We start from the raw sequence: 16,442 nt of genomic DNA on the forward strand, positions 1-16,442 counted from the left end.
GACCGTTCCTGGGAGCTTCAACACCCCCTTCTCTGGATCAGGCCTGGCCAGCCCGCCTCCCCGCTGGCCTTCCTCCCTGGCCTCAGGGACTCACCCACAGGGTCCACGAGGTCGATGTGGTCCACAAAGTCCCGCTTTCCCAGATAGACGGTGAGCTGGGGAGGAGAGGCACGGGGGACATTAGCAGCTGGGGGCCTGGAGGACACATCCCTGAAAAGGTGCAGGCCCCTGGCCTGGAGGACACCCTGGGAGCTGTCCCTGAACTCCTGGACCCATCCCCAACCCTCATCGAAATCGTAACAGGACTTGGACCCGAGCCCCAGCCTTAATACTAAGAATAACAAACCCTGCACAATTTTGAAAGCACCTGTTCATCCCAAACCCCTATGAAGAAGTTGTTATTGTTCCCATTTTACAGATGAGGACACTGAGGCCTGGAGAGAGCACACCACTGAGGGTGGAGCAGCAGCAGGAAGGCCTGGGTGCATCTCCAGGAGAAACCCAGAGCAGGGCCAGAGGCGCCAAGGGTCATGGTGCTCTGGGCACGGAGCTCTGTCTCTCTGATGCTCCTCGTCCCTGTGCAGGCTGGCAGGGACCCACTCAGAACAGGAGCTGTTTTCTGAGGCAGTGAGGAACTGGGAGCCAGCGCCCCACTCAATAGCCAGTATTCAGGGAAGAACCCTGAGCCAGAATCCAGTGTCGCCCAAGATGCTTCCTGCTCCTCCACAATTCCTAAATCTGGATGATCTCCCTCCCTCATAGTCCTCAATCCACCCCCTCCTCTCCTTCCCCACAGCCACTCTCGCCTGGACTGCACACCAGCACCCCACGGTCTGCTGTCTGCAGCCTCACGTCCTCCCTGCCTTTCTCCCCTCCTTAGCCACACTGGTCATCCTAAAATGCAAATCTAATGATGCTGCTCTGGTCTGAAAACCCTTTAATGGTTCCTCAGTGCCCAGAGGTAAGATGACAAATGGGTTTCATTCCAAATTCCGACGCTGATCAATTGGTAGGGGCTGCCTGGGGCTCCGGGCTGAGAAGGAATCTAGGATGGGTCCTGGCTCAGCAGGAAAGCATGAACTGTGATTGGTGATGTCTGCTGTGGGTGCAGAAGGGAGACGTGGGAGCACACGTGGTGCTATGTGCCAGCCCAGGCCAGGAGTCCAAGCTCCTATGCCTGGACACGAGATGCCACAGGACCCAGCCCTGCAACCTCCTCCCTCAGCCCCCACCCCCTCTGCCTCCCTCTTGGCACTCAGATGCAACTGCTGCCATTCCCCCACACTCCCTGTGATTTATGTTCATGCCTAGAATGCCCCTTTCACCCTGCCTTGCCTGGAAATGCATCCCTCCTAGGGGAAGCCATCCCTGACCACCCAGGCTGGGTCCCGCAGCCCTGGGCCTCCGTTTATCTCACACCTGCCCCTTTACGTTGAAATGACCCAGTTCTGCATCTGCCTCGCCCTCAGCTGTGAGCGGCACGGGCCGTGCCTTATTCATCTCAGTACACCGCATCGCAGTCACCAGCAGCTCCGCCCGGACCTGACATGGAATGATGTCAGTAATATCTATTTGCTAAGCTGAAAGGAAGCAGGATGGAGCCTGGGGCCTGTGGAAAGAAAGCAAGCAGCACAGGCCCTGGGAGCTGCCCTGGATAACCAGGTGCCGCCAGGCTTCACTAGAGCCTGCAGGGGTCTCTCCCACCAGGGAATTGGTCCCCTGAGGCCCCTGGCACTTACTCTAATTATAGTCCTCACACTGAAGTCTCTGCATGACAGGCCACATCTCCCCACACCAGAGCAGGGGCTCCCTAAAGTCCAGGGGAGTCGTACCACCCCCCTCAGACAGAAAGTTTCCTGAGAGGGCCCCTCCCCTGTGGTCAAGAGCTGGGTCTCCCTGCAGATGGGGCTGTGCAGGGTCCTGCAAGGTCAGGAGAGACGCCCAAGAAAGGACAAGAGTCTGGGGTCAAGGAGGAGCTGGGGTGCGGCTGCTAGAAACTCACCTTTCCATTGGGGCTCGCCTTCTTGAACACCCTGCAGAGAGAAAAATGGAGGCTGGGTTAGCACATCCCGCCCAGGGGAAGGCTCGGGCAGGGCACCCCTCGGCAGGACCGAGGACAAGGGCCCAGAGTGACTTTCAGGCGCCGTCCAAGTGTTGAGAGCAGCAACAGCACCGGCATAATCAGATCTCAGCATCTCCAGCGCTGCCCCGACCCAAGCCACACTGCCGCCCTTACAGCTGTCCCGGGCTCCGGCCACGGTCCCTCAGTGCGCTGTTCCCACCGCAGGTGCAGGGATGTGTCAGGATGTCAGTCAGACTGTGCCACTCAAAGTCCTCCCGGCTCATGCAGAGGAATGCAGAGGAAAAGCCTGGGGTGCCCGTAAGGTCTGCGCAGTCGCCCTGCCTCCTTTCCCTCCCGCACCCCCTCCCACTATTCTCCCTCACTCCTCCAGCCACGGGGCCGCCTGCCCTTCCTCCAACACACCAGGGCGGTTCCTGCCTCAGGGGCCTTGCTGGAGCAGTCCCCCCCCACCCCGGCACAGATCTGCTCGCCAGCCCCCGACCCGTGTGCCCACCCCCACCCCCATGTGTGCCCTCACTCTAGTTTTCCTTTTTCCACAGCACTCCCACTGTCTAACCTACTACTTAAGGGACTTGCTGGCCACAGTGACGCCTGTCCACTCTGCTAGTGTGTCCGCTCTGGGGTTGGGGATCCTTGTCTCTTGCATTCACTGCTGTGTCTTAAGCCCTAGCAGGTGCACCTAGTAGACGTTTGGCAAATATGTGTCAATGAATGGCAGGGACAAGCATTCCCCAAACATCAGTTGAGTGAGTGAACGAATGAATGAGTGAAGGAATCAATGGAGAAACTGAGGCTCAGGAAAGGGCAGGGATTGCCCACGGCCACAGCAGAGCACTGGACACCGGGTCAGGCAGAGGTGCGGTCCCCACTCCCACAAAGGGCTCCCCGCCTTCCGGGGCACACTGCCGTCTCCTCCAGCTCCCCTGCCGTCTCCCCCAGCTGGGAGCCTGAGACCCCCTCAGCTATCCCCCATCATCTAGCCCCCGAATCACTCAGAGAAATGTTGGGAGGGAGAGAAGAAAAGTGACAGACAGACACAGAGACCCAGAGGATAAGAGAAGGTGTTAGAGGAGGGAGGGGAGGGAGAGGACAGAGATGCAGGCCCCGGAGGTGTGACAACAAAAGATGGAATGAGAGATGAAAAGACAAATGAACAAAAAACAGAGAGGGCGAGAGTGATGGAGCAGATGCAGAGCGATGGAGCAGGCTCACACGCAGCTGAGAGGAAAGCACGCAGCCCAAATCCTTCCTGGGAGCAGGAGGTCCAGCAGGCATCCAGGGCAAGGCACGGGGAGGCCCACAGCATCACGGAGACAGTCACTCCTCCAAGAAGGGGAGTCGGTGGTGGCTCTGTGCTGTCTCCATGGCCCCTCACCTATCCCCTTACTTCTGGGGCCCAATGGACCACTGATGGGTCTGAGCTTGGCTGGCAAAGAAGGGCCTGGCACTTCCCTCCCCCACCTCCCCTAGCAGTTCTGGGCTTTTCTCCTCCTCATAAATATTTATCAGTATTTGCAGTGTGAAGATGCCACAGTCGACTAGGGTGTAATCATTGCTAAAGTGAGAAAAAATACAGATCACACGGTTTGCACCAGCAGCTCTCTAGCTGGGGCTGGCCCTGCAGAGGAGACCAGAGAAGTGGCACAGACCACAGGGACCCTGCCTGCCTCCAGAAGCCTCAGTCTACCCCTCAAGAGCCCCGGGTCTAAGGAAGAGAGGGCACAAATGCCTGAGGCCACAAATAACTGAGTCAGGGAAAACCATTCCAGTGACCCCTGAGAGGGACACAGGAGGGGGCAGGGCCAGGCTGGGAGGAGTGAGAATAAAGGAGGGAGGGTGAGGGGTGAGAAGGAACTAGCGTTTGCTGAGTGCCTAACTAATGACGTCTCATAACAGCCTGTGAAATGGGCATTATAACCCCTACTTTATAGATACCTAACTTGAGCTTCAGAGAGATATAATAATTTGCCCAGGAACACACAGCAAGCAGAGGCTAAGTCAGGATTCAGATCCAATTATCTCTGCCTGCCTCTAGAGGCCGAGTGCTTTATATCAGATCCTGCTGCTTTCCCAAAGCAGGTGTTTTTATCAACATCTGGAATAACAGAAAAGAGGGGAAATGAGGACAAGAGAGGGGAGGGGAAGAGGAAGAAATGAAACGGCGAGTAAGGGGTGAGAAGGAGAGGAGGGTGATGGGGCAGGAAGCGTGGCCAGCAGTGGGGAGTGTCCTGTCGCTAACTCGGCCAGCTCCCGGGCTACCTCCTCAGGAAGCTGGGACGCTGAAGGTTTCCTCCCACAACAACAGCAGCTGCCCGTGTACTGAGAGCATGTTCCGCCCTAGTCATGTCCCTAAGTGTTTTTCCCAGAACACTGCTGATCCTTCGAAGCCCCATTCCAGAGATGAGGAAATTGAGGCTCGGAGAAGCAAACTGTGGCTGCCTGACTCCAGAGCCCACGTCCTTCCCACTCTGTCGCACAGCCAAGCCCTCCCTAAAGAAACTCCACTGGCTTCCTGACCTCAACACTGTCAGAAAAAAGGCCCTGGGGGGCGGGGGGTGCTTCCAGTTCACGGGGCCCCCTACACGTGCAGCACCGCACAGACGGCTTCTGCCTGTCCACTAGGAAGAGCAAGCACAAACACGCAAGACTGTGGTCAAAGCCAACATCCAGATTGTGGGATGGCTGGGTTTGGTTCACCCCAGAGTCCCGTCTATGCCCACCAGCCTGATCCTCAGAGACCAAGGTGGGTCCCATAAGGGAAAGACCGGTGGTGTTCCAGCTGATTACGGCTCAACAGAGACAAGGAACAGAAACCAACCGGGGGTAGCTCAAGAAAAGGAGGAGTGGGTACGACAAGGAGGCAAAAATCTCACGGGAAGGACTCGCAGGCAGGACGCACGGGGGCTGGAGCCAGGAACGGGGAAGCCATCAGCCTCTCAGGTGGTTGCTCTCTCTCGCCACTTCTCCCTCTGGGGCCAAGCATCTTCCCGGCTGCACTGCTCTCTGTGCGGCTGCTCCATGGTCTCTGAGGACCAACTTCTTCTGCTTACTCAGGGCTTTTCTGCTGCTCCATCATTTTGGCTTGCATGTGGCTCTCACTCCGACCTTGTTTCTACTCTGCCTCCCGCTCAGCTCCCCACTGTTAACTGGCTGAATGGCCCAATTCCAAATCCCAGGAGAGGAATTTGATTGGTCAGCTTTGGTCAGGTGTCCCACACCTGGGCCAATTAGCTGCGCCTAGCGTGTGTCATGGGGTTCATGAGGCATGAGAGGGTCTGTAGAGCAGTCTTTTTCAAACCAGGGGTCACAACCCATTAGCTGATAATGAAGTCAACTTCAAGAATTGCCACTGGCACTTGGTTGTTGTATTAAGTGCAATAGAATAGAAGATAAAAACATGAGGTGCAGACAGCAAGGGTATAGTAAATATTACTATATTTACCAATACTCCATTCCCCTCTAGGGCTCGGCGTAAGGGTGGATCAAATTTCTCCAGTCCTATGAAGTTAGACACACCCATGTAGCTTGCTCTGGTCAATAAAATATGAGTAGAGTGCCACATGTCACTTCCAGGCAGAGGCATTTAAGGGCTGGTCCATGATTTCCCTATGCCCTTTGTGTTAGTTTTCTATGGAGGCTATAACAAAGGATCACAAACTTAGTGGCCTAAAGCAGCATAAACTTATTATCTTGCAGTTCCGTAGTTCAGAAGTTCAAAATGCACCTCACCAGGTTAAAATCAAGGTGCTGGCAGGGCTACACTCCTGTCTGGAGGCTCTGGGGCAAATCTGTTTCCGCGCCTTTTCCAGCTTCTAGAGGCCACCCACATTCCGTGTCTCACGGCCTCTCCCTCTGTCTTCAAAGCCAGCAACAGCAGGTTGAGTTCTTATCACATTGCATCACTCCGACCTCCTCTTCTGCCTCTCTCTTCCACTGTTAAGGAGCCCTACGGATATTCAGCTCCCTACTGTAAGATCAACGGATTAGCAACTTTGATTCCATCTGCAACTGTAACTCCCTTTTGCCATGTAATACAACATATTCAAAGTTTCCAAGGATTAGGATGTAGACGTCTTTGGGGGGCCATTCTTCTGCCCTCCACACCCTCTTTCCTCTGCCACTGACACCAGCAAAGATCTGGATGGGGAAGCCTCCACCGACCTAAATCCCAGGGCTCTCCTGCTAGATGACAGCCACGGAGCGTGAGAGAGAAAGAAAGCTCGTGAGCCACCAAGATTTGGCAGTTGTTAGTTCCTGTAGCAGACCAGCTTCTCCTGCCTGATACAGTTAAGTATTACTTAGTGAAACTTTCATTTCAGATGAAGTGAGTTACAATGTAAAATGAGTGAGAAGCTGCAAACTTTTAAGTCTTTAAAACCCACTATTCTAGAGAAACATGCCTGAAACAAACATGCTCTATCAGTGTCTGTGCAGCATGTTGGATCCTGTTTTCTGATTCCATTCCATCAGTGGGGTGCTGCCAGGTGGGCAGGCAAGTCAGCTCTCTATGAACCAGAATGTTGGATTCTCCAGTGAGCCCTCCCACCTGCAGCATGGGCTACCTGTTGGTCAACTGTGATGTTAATATTTTGCTGCTCTTCTGTGAGCCACCAGTCAGTCCTCCCAGTATCCATCTGTGCCTGTAGAGAGAGGTCTGCACCATGAGGGACCCAGAACAAAGTACCTTCCAAGACAGATTACCCAACAATCAAGAGGTTCTAATTCTGTATAGTACAGCCAAACAATGGAATATTACATAGCATTGAAATTATGCTTGCATCTTTTATAACACAGAGAAATACCTATGATAGAATATTAAGCAGAATAACTCAGGAATCAAAAAAGTATATTTGAGGGGGCCAGCCCAGTGGCATAGTGGTTAAGTTCGTGTGCTCCACTTCGGTGGAGCCCAGGGTTTGTGGGTTTGGGTCCCAGGCATGGACCTACACATCTTTCATCAAGCCATGCTGTGGCAGCATCCCACATACAAAATAGAGGAAGACTGGCATGGATGTTAGCTCAGGGACAATCTTCCTCAAGCAAAAAGAGGAAGATTGGCAATAGATATTAGCTCAGGGCCAATCTTCCTCACCAAGGGAAAAAAAATGAAAAAGGAAAAAAGGTATATTTGGCATGGACTCAACTTTACTCAATATATACTCAAAAGAAAGAATGAGAAGACTTAAGGTTAAGATGGCAATGCTCCTCAAATTGATCTACAGAGTGAATGAAATTCCCATCAAAATCCCAGCTGAATTTTTGCAGAAATTGACAGGCTGAGGCCATAATTCATATGGAAACACAAAGGACCCAGAATAGCCAAAACAATCTTTAAAAAAAATAGAACAAAGTTGGAGGACTCAGACTTTCTGAATTCAAAACTTACTACAAAGAAACAGTAATAAGACTGGCATGTGATACTGGCATAAAGACAGACATATAGACCAATGGAACAGAAGTGAGAGTCCAGAAATAAGCTAATATATTTATGGTCAATTGATTTTTTGACAAGGGAGCCAAGACAAGTCAATGGGGATAAAACTGTCTTTTCAACAAATGATGCTTGGATAACTGCATACCCACATGCAAAAGAATGAAGCTGGACACCCTACCTCACACCATACACAAAAATTACCTCAAAATGGATGAAAGATCTAAATGTAAGAGCTACAACTATAAAACTCTTAGAAGAAAATCTAAGTATAAATTGACATGACCTTGGATAAGGCAATGGTTTCTTAGATATGACACCAAAAGCAGAAGCAACTAAAGAAAAAAGTAGATAAATTAGACTTCATCAAAATTAAAAACTTTGGAGCTTCAAAGGTCTCTATAAAGAAACTGAAAAAAACAACCCATGGAATGGAGAAAATATTTTCAAATCCTGTATCTGATAAGGGTCTAGTATCCAGGATATATAAAGACTCTATTATGATTCAACAATAAACAGGTAAATAATTCAATTAAAAATCGGCAATGGATTTGAATAGACATTTCTCCAAGGAAGATATACAAGTGGCCAATAAGCATAAGAAAAAATGTTCAACATCATTAGTCACTGGGGAAATGCAAAATAAAGCCACAATGAGATACTTCACACCCACTGGGATGGCTATAATCAAAAAAACCAATGACAAGTGTTGCCGAGGATGTGGAGAAACAGGAACTCTCATAGACTGCCTGTGGGAATGGAAAGCAGTGCAGTCACTCTGGGAAACAGTTTGACAGTTCCTCCAAAACACAGAGTTCACGTATGACCCAGCAATTCCATTCCCAGGTGTATATAGAGAACTGAAAACGACATCCACACAAAAACTTTACAGAACTGTCTATGGCAGCATTACTCATAACAGTCATAAAAAGTGAAAAAAACCAAATGTCCATCAACTGACGAATGTTTTTTCAAATGTGGCATATACACACAATGGAATATCATTCAGCTGTAAAAAGGGATGAAGTACTGACTCGTGCTACGACATGGATGAACCTTGAAAACATTATGCGAAGTCAAAGAAGCCAGACACAAAAGACCATACGTTGTTTGATTCCATTTATGTGAAACGTCCAGAACAGGCAAATCCACAGAGACAGAAAGTCACTCAGTGGTCATCGGGGCCTGGTGGGAGGTGGAAATAGGAAGTGATTGATGATGGGTAGGGGGTTCTTTTTTGGGTGATGAAAACATTCTGGAATTAGGTAGTGGTGATGGTTATACAACCGTGTGAATAGGCTAAAAACCACTGAATTTTACACTAAAACTGTGAACATTATGGTATGTAAATTATATCTCAATTTTTAAAAATAAACTAAAAACAAACCAAAAAAAATGAAGGAATGAAGTGCGCCCAAATGTTAACAGGGGTTGAGGGAGACTCCGTCCACCCACCCACTCACTTCTTTAGAGCTCTTATTTTTCCACGTTGTACAATGAGCACAAATTACTTTATAAAGATGTCAGGGCTTCCCTAACAAGACATAGGAAAAGAGGGTCTGGAAAAAATATTGTAAGTGAAGCATAGAAAATATAGATCCTATGACTCTGGATCCTTTGACATTAGAGTCTCTGGGTGTGCGATTTACAATCCGGAGCCCACGGCTCTGAGATTCCCCAGATCCCTCCCCAGGCCTGCCGTGTCAGCTGCTAGAGCTGCTGTGCTGCGTCTTCTGCTCAGCTATCTCCTCCTCCAGGGAGCCCTCCCTGACTCCCCCTAAATCTGGATTAGATGCCCTCCAACTCCCACACCCAGCGTGTCCCCAGTCACAGCATTTAGCGCACTTTGTGATCGCCTGTTTACTCAACCTCTGCTTCACTTATGTAACTTAAATGAGAGTGGAGATGTTGTTTGTGTTCTGGACACCGGATCCCTGGGCAAAGCCTGGTGCCTGGGCCATAGCAGGTGCTCAATAAATAAATACAGGTGGAATGTGGTTGAATGACACCCTGAGAGACAATTAGTCAAGAGTGAGGATGGATGAAGTTTAAAAACATGGTGGTGACGATCCCTTTCTCTGGGAGAGTGGACTCCAGGGACTTCTTCCAGACAGACTTCTCTTTGGCTGTCAGGATCCACGGGCAATGGGCTGGAAAATCCTTCAGAGGGACAGGGTCCCAGGCACCATCAGGTCGAGCCAGGAAGACAACTGATACACCCAAAGCTCAGCTCTGACCAACGACCCTCCCATCCATCCTTCCCTCACCCACTATACAGTCTCAGCCCCACCACCGCCAGGCTCTGGGGGCGCTAAGATGAACTCATGGTCCCTGCTGACCAAAGACCGTGGTACAGCTGCGTTAGAGAAACCCACCCAGCACAAGGCCGCCGTGCATTGAGCTCTCCCTTCGAGCCAGGTGCCCAGCGCTTCACACACATTCTATTCCATCTAAATATTCCCATTCTTCAGAGGAGGAACCTGAGACTCAGAGACCCTGAATAACTTACCCGAAGTCACAAAGCCAGTATCAGAAAACTCACAGGAGAGAAACTCCACAAATGGACCACCTATGGGAAATCATTTAGACAAAACACGTCATACCCAACAACAGAAAACTCATGCCAGAGACAGTATCCATGACAGCGGAGTCACTACCAGTGAACTGAGAGAGCGCTGGTAACCATTACTTCGTGTGCATCAGAAAATTCACATTACAAAAAAATGCTGTGAATACAGTGAAGGTGGGAAGTTCTTCAGATGTCAATCTCAGTCACATCAGAAAACTCATCCAGGAGAGGAACCAGGTGCCAGTCACTGCTCTAAGTGTGTCATAAATATCAACTCATTTGCTCCTCCGACAACATAAACAGAGGTACTAGTATCACCCCCACTTTACGGATGAGGATACCGAAGCACAGAGAGTCTAAGTAATTTGCCCAAGGTCACACAGCTAGCAAGGGGCAGAGCTAGACTCTGGAGCCCAGGCAGTGTGGCTCCAGAGATCACACTTCTAACTACTCACAATTCTACCTTATAGGTGGGATTGTGTGGTTCCGTCTGGGGAGTCAGGAAAGGCTTCAAGGGAAGAGGTAGCGATAGGGGATCTTGAAGAACACACTGAGACACAGAAAAGGTGACAGCACTGTAGATGGAGGCCTGGAGAAGGCGACTGAGTCCACTGGGTGCTTGGGAAATAGTGGGCAGCCTGGGGTGGCTGGAGTGTGTCCCGAGTGCCTGGGAGGAGCACCAGGGAACAGAGGCACCAGAGAAGGGTCCGCTCACTGCCCCAACAGTCATCGAGCACCTCCACGTGAAGACCTGGGCCGGGTCTGAAGGGTCTTGGAGCCCAGGCTGGGGAAGTCAGACTGGATCCAGAAGACAATGGGAGCCATGCACTCTTAGAGGGAAGGAGAATGACTGGCCAGGGCTGTATTTTGGACACAGAGACGCCCGTAACCCTGTAATTTTCCCCCACCCCTGCCCTGACAGCAGTCATGGCTCAGCTGGGCAGGGTGGGGACCAGACAAGGGGGCAGTCACTCTCGGCACAGCCGCCCTACATTCTGACCCACTTTCCTGGGCGTGAGAACAGCCATCAGGGAGCAGGGAGGCGTGAGGAGCAGGTGGCGGTGGCAGCAAAGAGGTTTCTAGGGCCCTTGTCACACTGCCGGGTAGCAGAGTTATTTGTGTCCAGGCTTGTCTGCGCTGCCAGAACTGCACAGTGCTGCCTGTGTCAGATGCCGCCTGCCTGTTTACCCAGCATCAGCGCACCTGCCTCTCAGGTCAGCTCGGGAGCATGGAGGAGGCAGGAAGACAGGAAGCGCCACCCCCATTTCACAGATCTGGGGAGCCTGAGGGGTCACAGTGCAGCCTGCTTTACTTCCAGAGGGAGAAATCACAGGCCAGGGGAGAGAAGAGTCTTGCCCAGGGCCGGGAAACACAGGCCCAGAGACACACGCTCGTGTGCCCAGCGTCGGCCGGGGAGGAGAGCCCCAGGCTTCTGGTGCCCCTGTCGCATCCCTGCTCAAGACCCCGCGTGGCTCCCTTGGGCCTCCGCAAGGCTCGCTGGGCACGGGGTGGTGTCCAGCAGGCCTGAGGGGCCGGGGTGGTGGATGAGGGGTCTGGTTTCTAGGCAGACAGCAATTCCTCCAGCCTCCTGCCAGGAGTTCACGTGTTCACTTTTCTGGCCAGCATCCATGTTTGTGAAGATTTCCGAGGCGGGGGACGGGAGGGGGTGGGCAAGACGGGACACACAGAGTGAGGAAGAAGGGGAGACACCAGGTGGCCATGGACAGAGGGGAGAGTTTCTTAAAGGCGCATGGCCCATTTTCTGGTAACCCATGAAACTGGAGATCTGAAAATCAAATAATTTTGATTTTAAAATGAAATAAAAATTTCACCCAGCAGGCTGGCAGCTGGCTTCCAAAGAGCCCACAGACCACAGCTGAACACTCCCCAGCCTTCCCGGGGGTCAGGAGGCGGGAAGGGAAGGGTGCCAGCAGAGGAAGCAGTGCACACACTGAAAACAAGAGTCCTGTGTGACCTCGGGAGAGTTTCATATCCTCTCTGAGCCATACTCTCCCCCCTCTGGAAAATGGGGGTGATATCTACCCCCTAGGGAAAGGTATACATAAAGCCTTGGCACCCAGCAGGGAATGATAAAGGGGAGCTGACACCGTTGGTACTATAATTATTATTTTTATTACCATCATTCCCCGGGCCAACACTCTGCCCTCCCCTCAGTGCCCAGGGGGAGATCTTGCCAAATGTCCCTCAGGTGAGAAGGCCTTTGGGGTGGGATGAGATGGTTATGTTACCCGAGCTGGAGACACGGAAGATTTTTTAGTTGTCTATCTCCTTCCCAGTCTTGGATGGAAAATAACAGTTTATGATATTCTCTTCCCAGTTTACACCCTCACATTCCAGAAATCTCCAGGGACATGCCCGGCTATTCCCTCCTTCTGTACTAGTCTTTCCATCAGTTCTCCCAACTGCAATCCTTCCCATCCTTTCCAGTGTCACTTCCTCCTAGAAGCCCTCCCTGACTGCTTCAGCTTAAAGTGCCCCAACCCTCTGATCTCCGGTGGGGCTTCTCTGCCTCCTCCTCCCTCCTTCCTTCCCTTCTTTCCTCTCTCCATCCATCTTTCCTACTTCTCTCCTTTCTTTTCTTGCCTTTATGTCTGCAATCTCTGGGTCTGGCACTGTTCTTACTTCCAGGAGAAACAGGCCCTTGTGCCTGTTCCCAGGACACCTACACTCTGGAGCAGGAGACAGATGCTCCATGAATAAACAACGCCCCCCACCCCAAGCACAGCGGGAGGGCAGAATGAGACAACGTACGATGTGTCCAGCGTGTCCACACAGGGCCTGCACATCTCTACTCACGGCCATGAAACTGACACCTGACAAACCAGAGAGCAGGAACCACGTCTTCCTTCCCTCATTCATTTTCCTGGGTACACAGTTGGTGCTTAATACACATTTTCAATGAATGAATAAACGAGAGCCAAACTCTTAGCTCAAACTGGGGAAAAACAGGGCCCGGGCCAAGTGCTGGTGAATCAGAGGCGGGCAGCCTGGCCACCAGGATGAGACAGGGCGTGTGCGGCCTCAGCAGGAGCCTGTTACACACAGGGCGGCCCCAGACACACAGCAGTCCGTGACTGTCCCAGCAGGAAGCCTTTATTTAAAGTTTTATTTGTTTGGGGTGGTTTTGTTTGTTTGTTTTTGCCAATTTGAACATACAAACGTTTAGGGAAATGGAATAACATATTACATTAAAATGAGATATTAATTCAGAAACATTACTTTTTTCCCCATCTCATATTTCATGAAACATCAGAACAGATCAGTTTGGTGGCACATCTCCAACTCGGTGTCAACCACTCTGGGCGTCAGGCAGGGGCTGAGAGCCCTCTGTGGTCAGGGGCTCTGTCTGTACTGAAACCTAGGGCCTAAGGCAGCTCTTTCCTGAGAAAGAATTTTGGGGAGAAGAAGCCATTCCTTATACGTAGCCAGAGGCAGTGCCCATGACGTGCTGGCGCTAGCTCATACAGGCTTATGAGAGCCGACTGTCACATCTGTAGGAATTTTGTGAGCTGGCTGTTAAACACAGCCATTGCCAATGGCTGTCTACTGGGGGTGACTTTATGCCCCAGGGGACACTGGCAACATCTGGGGACATTTTGGGTGGTCACAACTTAAGCGAGGGATGCTACTGGCGTCTAGAGGGTAAAGGTCAGGCATGCCACCTGCATAATGACAGGTCAGCCCCTCCGCACCCCGCCCCCAGTAAAGATTCTTGAGCCCAAATGTTCACAGTGCTGATGGTGAGAAATCCTGACATAAACTGATATTTAAATAAATTATATTAAGAACAAAGGGAATACATACTCAAAAACAATCACTTAGTATTGTCTCACTAAATTTCACTATAATGCTCTTGAGGGTATTTATGTCTCCTAGATGTGGAAGGTGGGAATGCTATATGATGGCATCCTACTGTGCATCTCTTCCCAACTCCGTGTTCAATGACATCACGTCAGTTGTGTGAAACCCGTGGCTGGAGAATTTACACGACAGAAATTAGCAAATGCGACAACCCCACTCCCTTATTCTCGGGGCAGCCACTTGTTACCAGTGCTCCATTGGGTGTAACCCGAAGTAGAGAAGGGAAGTTCACGAGGCTGGTGGATGCTTCCAAGTTTCCAGCCCAGGCAGATGGCTAGCACCAGCCGACGGTATGCAGTATGGAACAAGGATCTGAATGTGGCCACAAACTCTCTGCACCATGCACACCATACCCACGATACACATATGCACACACACACACACCACTCACACATACCTACAGAGACCACACACAGAAACACACCACATACCACACACAGCACACACACATTGTGCACACTTGCCACATACATCTACACCACACACATACAATATATGCTTCACACGTCACACCATGTGTACACCACACACACACTTATACACACCACACACACAGATATAAGCACACCCCACATACACACCTGCATCACACCCCCCAACACACAGCTCACATACAACCCCACACACACACCATACACACAGCACATAAACACGCAGGAAAGCACCCTCTAGCCTGCAGAGGACTAACTTCAATAATGAGAACAGTAAAAGAATACCAGCCTGGCTGACCACATTCTCAGATGTCAGCACCTTTACCTTTCTCCCTCCCCATCCTCTGCGGCCCACCCTTCCCCACACACCCCCACACTCAGCCTGTTAAGGTGAAGGTCTTGACACCCTCCAGGAGCACCATCCAGTGACCCCATCTCAGTGCCCATTCCTCTTGGCCACTGTGGCCCTGGCCAAGTGGTCCCCCATCCCTCCTCTGTGCGCAGCTCTCTGCTGGCCGTAGCCTCCAGGGTCTGGCCTCCACCCTTCCCAGAGCCCATGACAAGCAGCTCCCTGGGTGACTCCACCTGCCTGGCCACTTGGCTGCAGCCAGATGCTGGAAAGTCCAAACCCCCATCTCCAGCCAGACTCTCTCTGACCTCACACCTACCAGCCCTGGGACGTCTCTACTCGATGTCCCCAGACAAGTCCCAAACAGACTTCCTGTCTGCCCACACCTGTTCCTGGCCTATGCTCTCTGTCCTTGCCCACCCAGAGGTTGGCACACAGGAAGTGCTCAGAGCCCATCCCATGGATGAAGGAATAAATTCTGTAAATCCTAGAAAGAGAGGAAAAAACAAACTTCCTTCCAAGGCAGATAGGAAGTCTTACCCCATCTTACAGATGACAGCCTTGAGTTTCGGTGAAGTTAAGGGACCGGTGCAGGAGCAGCAGCTGCGGCAGGGGGTTGCGTGGGGTGGAGGGAGGCCGTGTGAGACCCAGAGCAGCTGCCAGCCCAGGGCAGGCCCTGCAGGCTTGGCTCTCCCCAGCCCCAAGTGAGGGGTTAGTTACAAAGAAAAGGAAAAGGCGTTCCTGATACGTGTCCTGTTTCCTCTTCTCCTCTGGGCTGCTCAGGCCTTGGAGAGCGGATGTCTCTGGGCTGGCAACATTCGACCTGTGCACAGACAGGCGGAGGCTGAGGGTCTCCTGTGGCCCTTTGCATCCCAGCAGGCTGGCCTGGACAGAGAAGCAAAATCTGCCACCCAAAAATGTCTCTTTGGCACCGGGAAGTTTTGGTTTTTACCTCTCCCTCAACTGCCTAAAAGCATTCAGATAAAAGCCTGATTAGGAAGAAGAGCTATCACCAGAGGTGTCTACAGAGAATATGAGCCAGGTGTGGTAGACTGGGGGACTCAGCCAGGCCTGTTTGAGGAAAGACTCTGTCCCACCATTTCTGGACATTCCCATTGTTTACCAAACATTTACTCTCTCCAATCTTCCTGTGAACTGCCCTCCTTCCCTTTGAAATCCCAGACCCATGCCCCCTTCTGCTTAGCTCGGGATGGCATATAAACCTCAACTGCCTGACTGTCAGGGAACCTCACATCTTTGGGGTTCCCATACACATGAAATTAAATTTGATTTTCCCCTCTTACTCTGTCTTGCATCAATTTGATTCTTAGATCAGACAGAAGAACTTAGAAGGGTCTTGCCCGACACCTGCATGGAGACAGGGGCTCCCTGGAGTGACCCCTCAGGTTTCCCTTCCCTTCCCTTTCTGGCCTCCACCCTTATCCCCAGTGGATGCCCATCACAGCCAGGCGGCTCCTGTACCGCCGAGTGCCCCACAAAGGCACCTCCGCTGGGAAGCCTTCCATGTCACCCTTACACACTTCGGGGTCCCCCTATAGTCCCGCTGCTTCCCCTCCTCCCTGCCCCACAGTCGCCAAGCCCATTCCTCTGCCCAGGGTTCTGTGGCTATTGCCTGTAGACCTGGGCTCCCCCTGAATCAGGCAGGTAGCAAGAGGCGGGGGAAGGAGGCCAAGGCA

The 16,442-nt window shown here is 51.6% G+C and overlaps 1 protein-coding gene across 4 annotated transcripts in view; it reads right to left on the bottom strand.

Moving 5' to 3' along the window:
- Positions 1 to 16,442, bottom strand: part of ARRB1 (arrestin beta 1) — a 76,575-nt gene that overhangs the window by 25,272 nt on the left and 34,861 nt on the right. The window contains exons 1-3 of one of the 4 annotated variants that reach the window (XM_046684829.1): positions 15,286 to 15,451; positions 2,003 to 2,033; positions 95 to 155 (exon numbers count right to left, since the gene is read on the bottom strand). In XM_046684829.1, coding sequence (XP_046540785.1) covers positions 95 to 155; positions 2,003 to 2,033; positions 15,286 to 15,290 — 97 coding nt within the window. In that variant the 5' untranslated portion in view covers positions 15,291 to 15,451. Of the gene's footprint in view, positions 1 to 94; positions 156 to 2,002; positions 2,034 to 4,956; positions 5,175 to 15,285; positions 15,452 to 16,442 lie in introns of those variants that run through there. The other 3 variants (XM_046684825.1, XM_046684826.1, XM_046684828.1) reach the window with 3 other exon arrangements.

The sequence above is a fragment of the Equus quagga genome, chromosome 14, assembly GCF_021613505.1.
Source record: "Equus quagga isolate Etosha38 chromosome 14, UCLA_HA_Equagga_1.0, whole genome shotgun sequence".
NCBI lineage: Eukaryota > Metazoa > Chordata > Mammalia > Perissodactyla > Equidae > Equus > Equus quagga.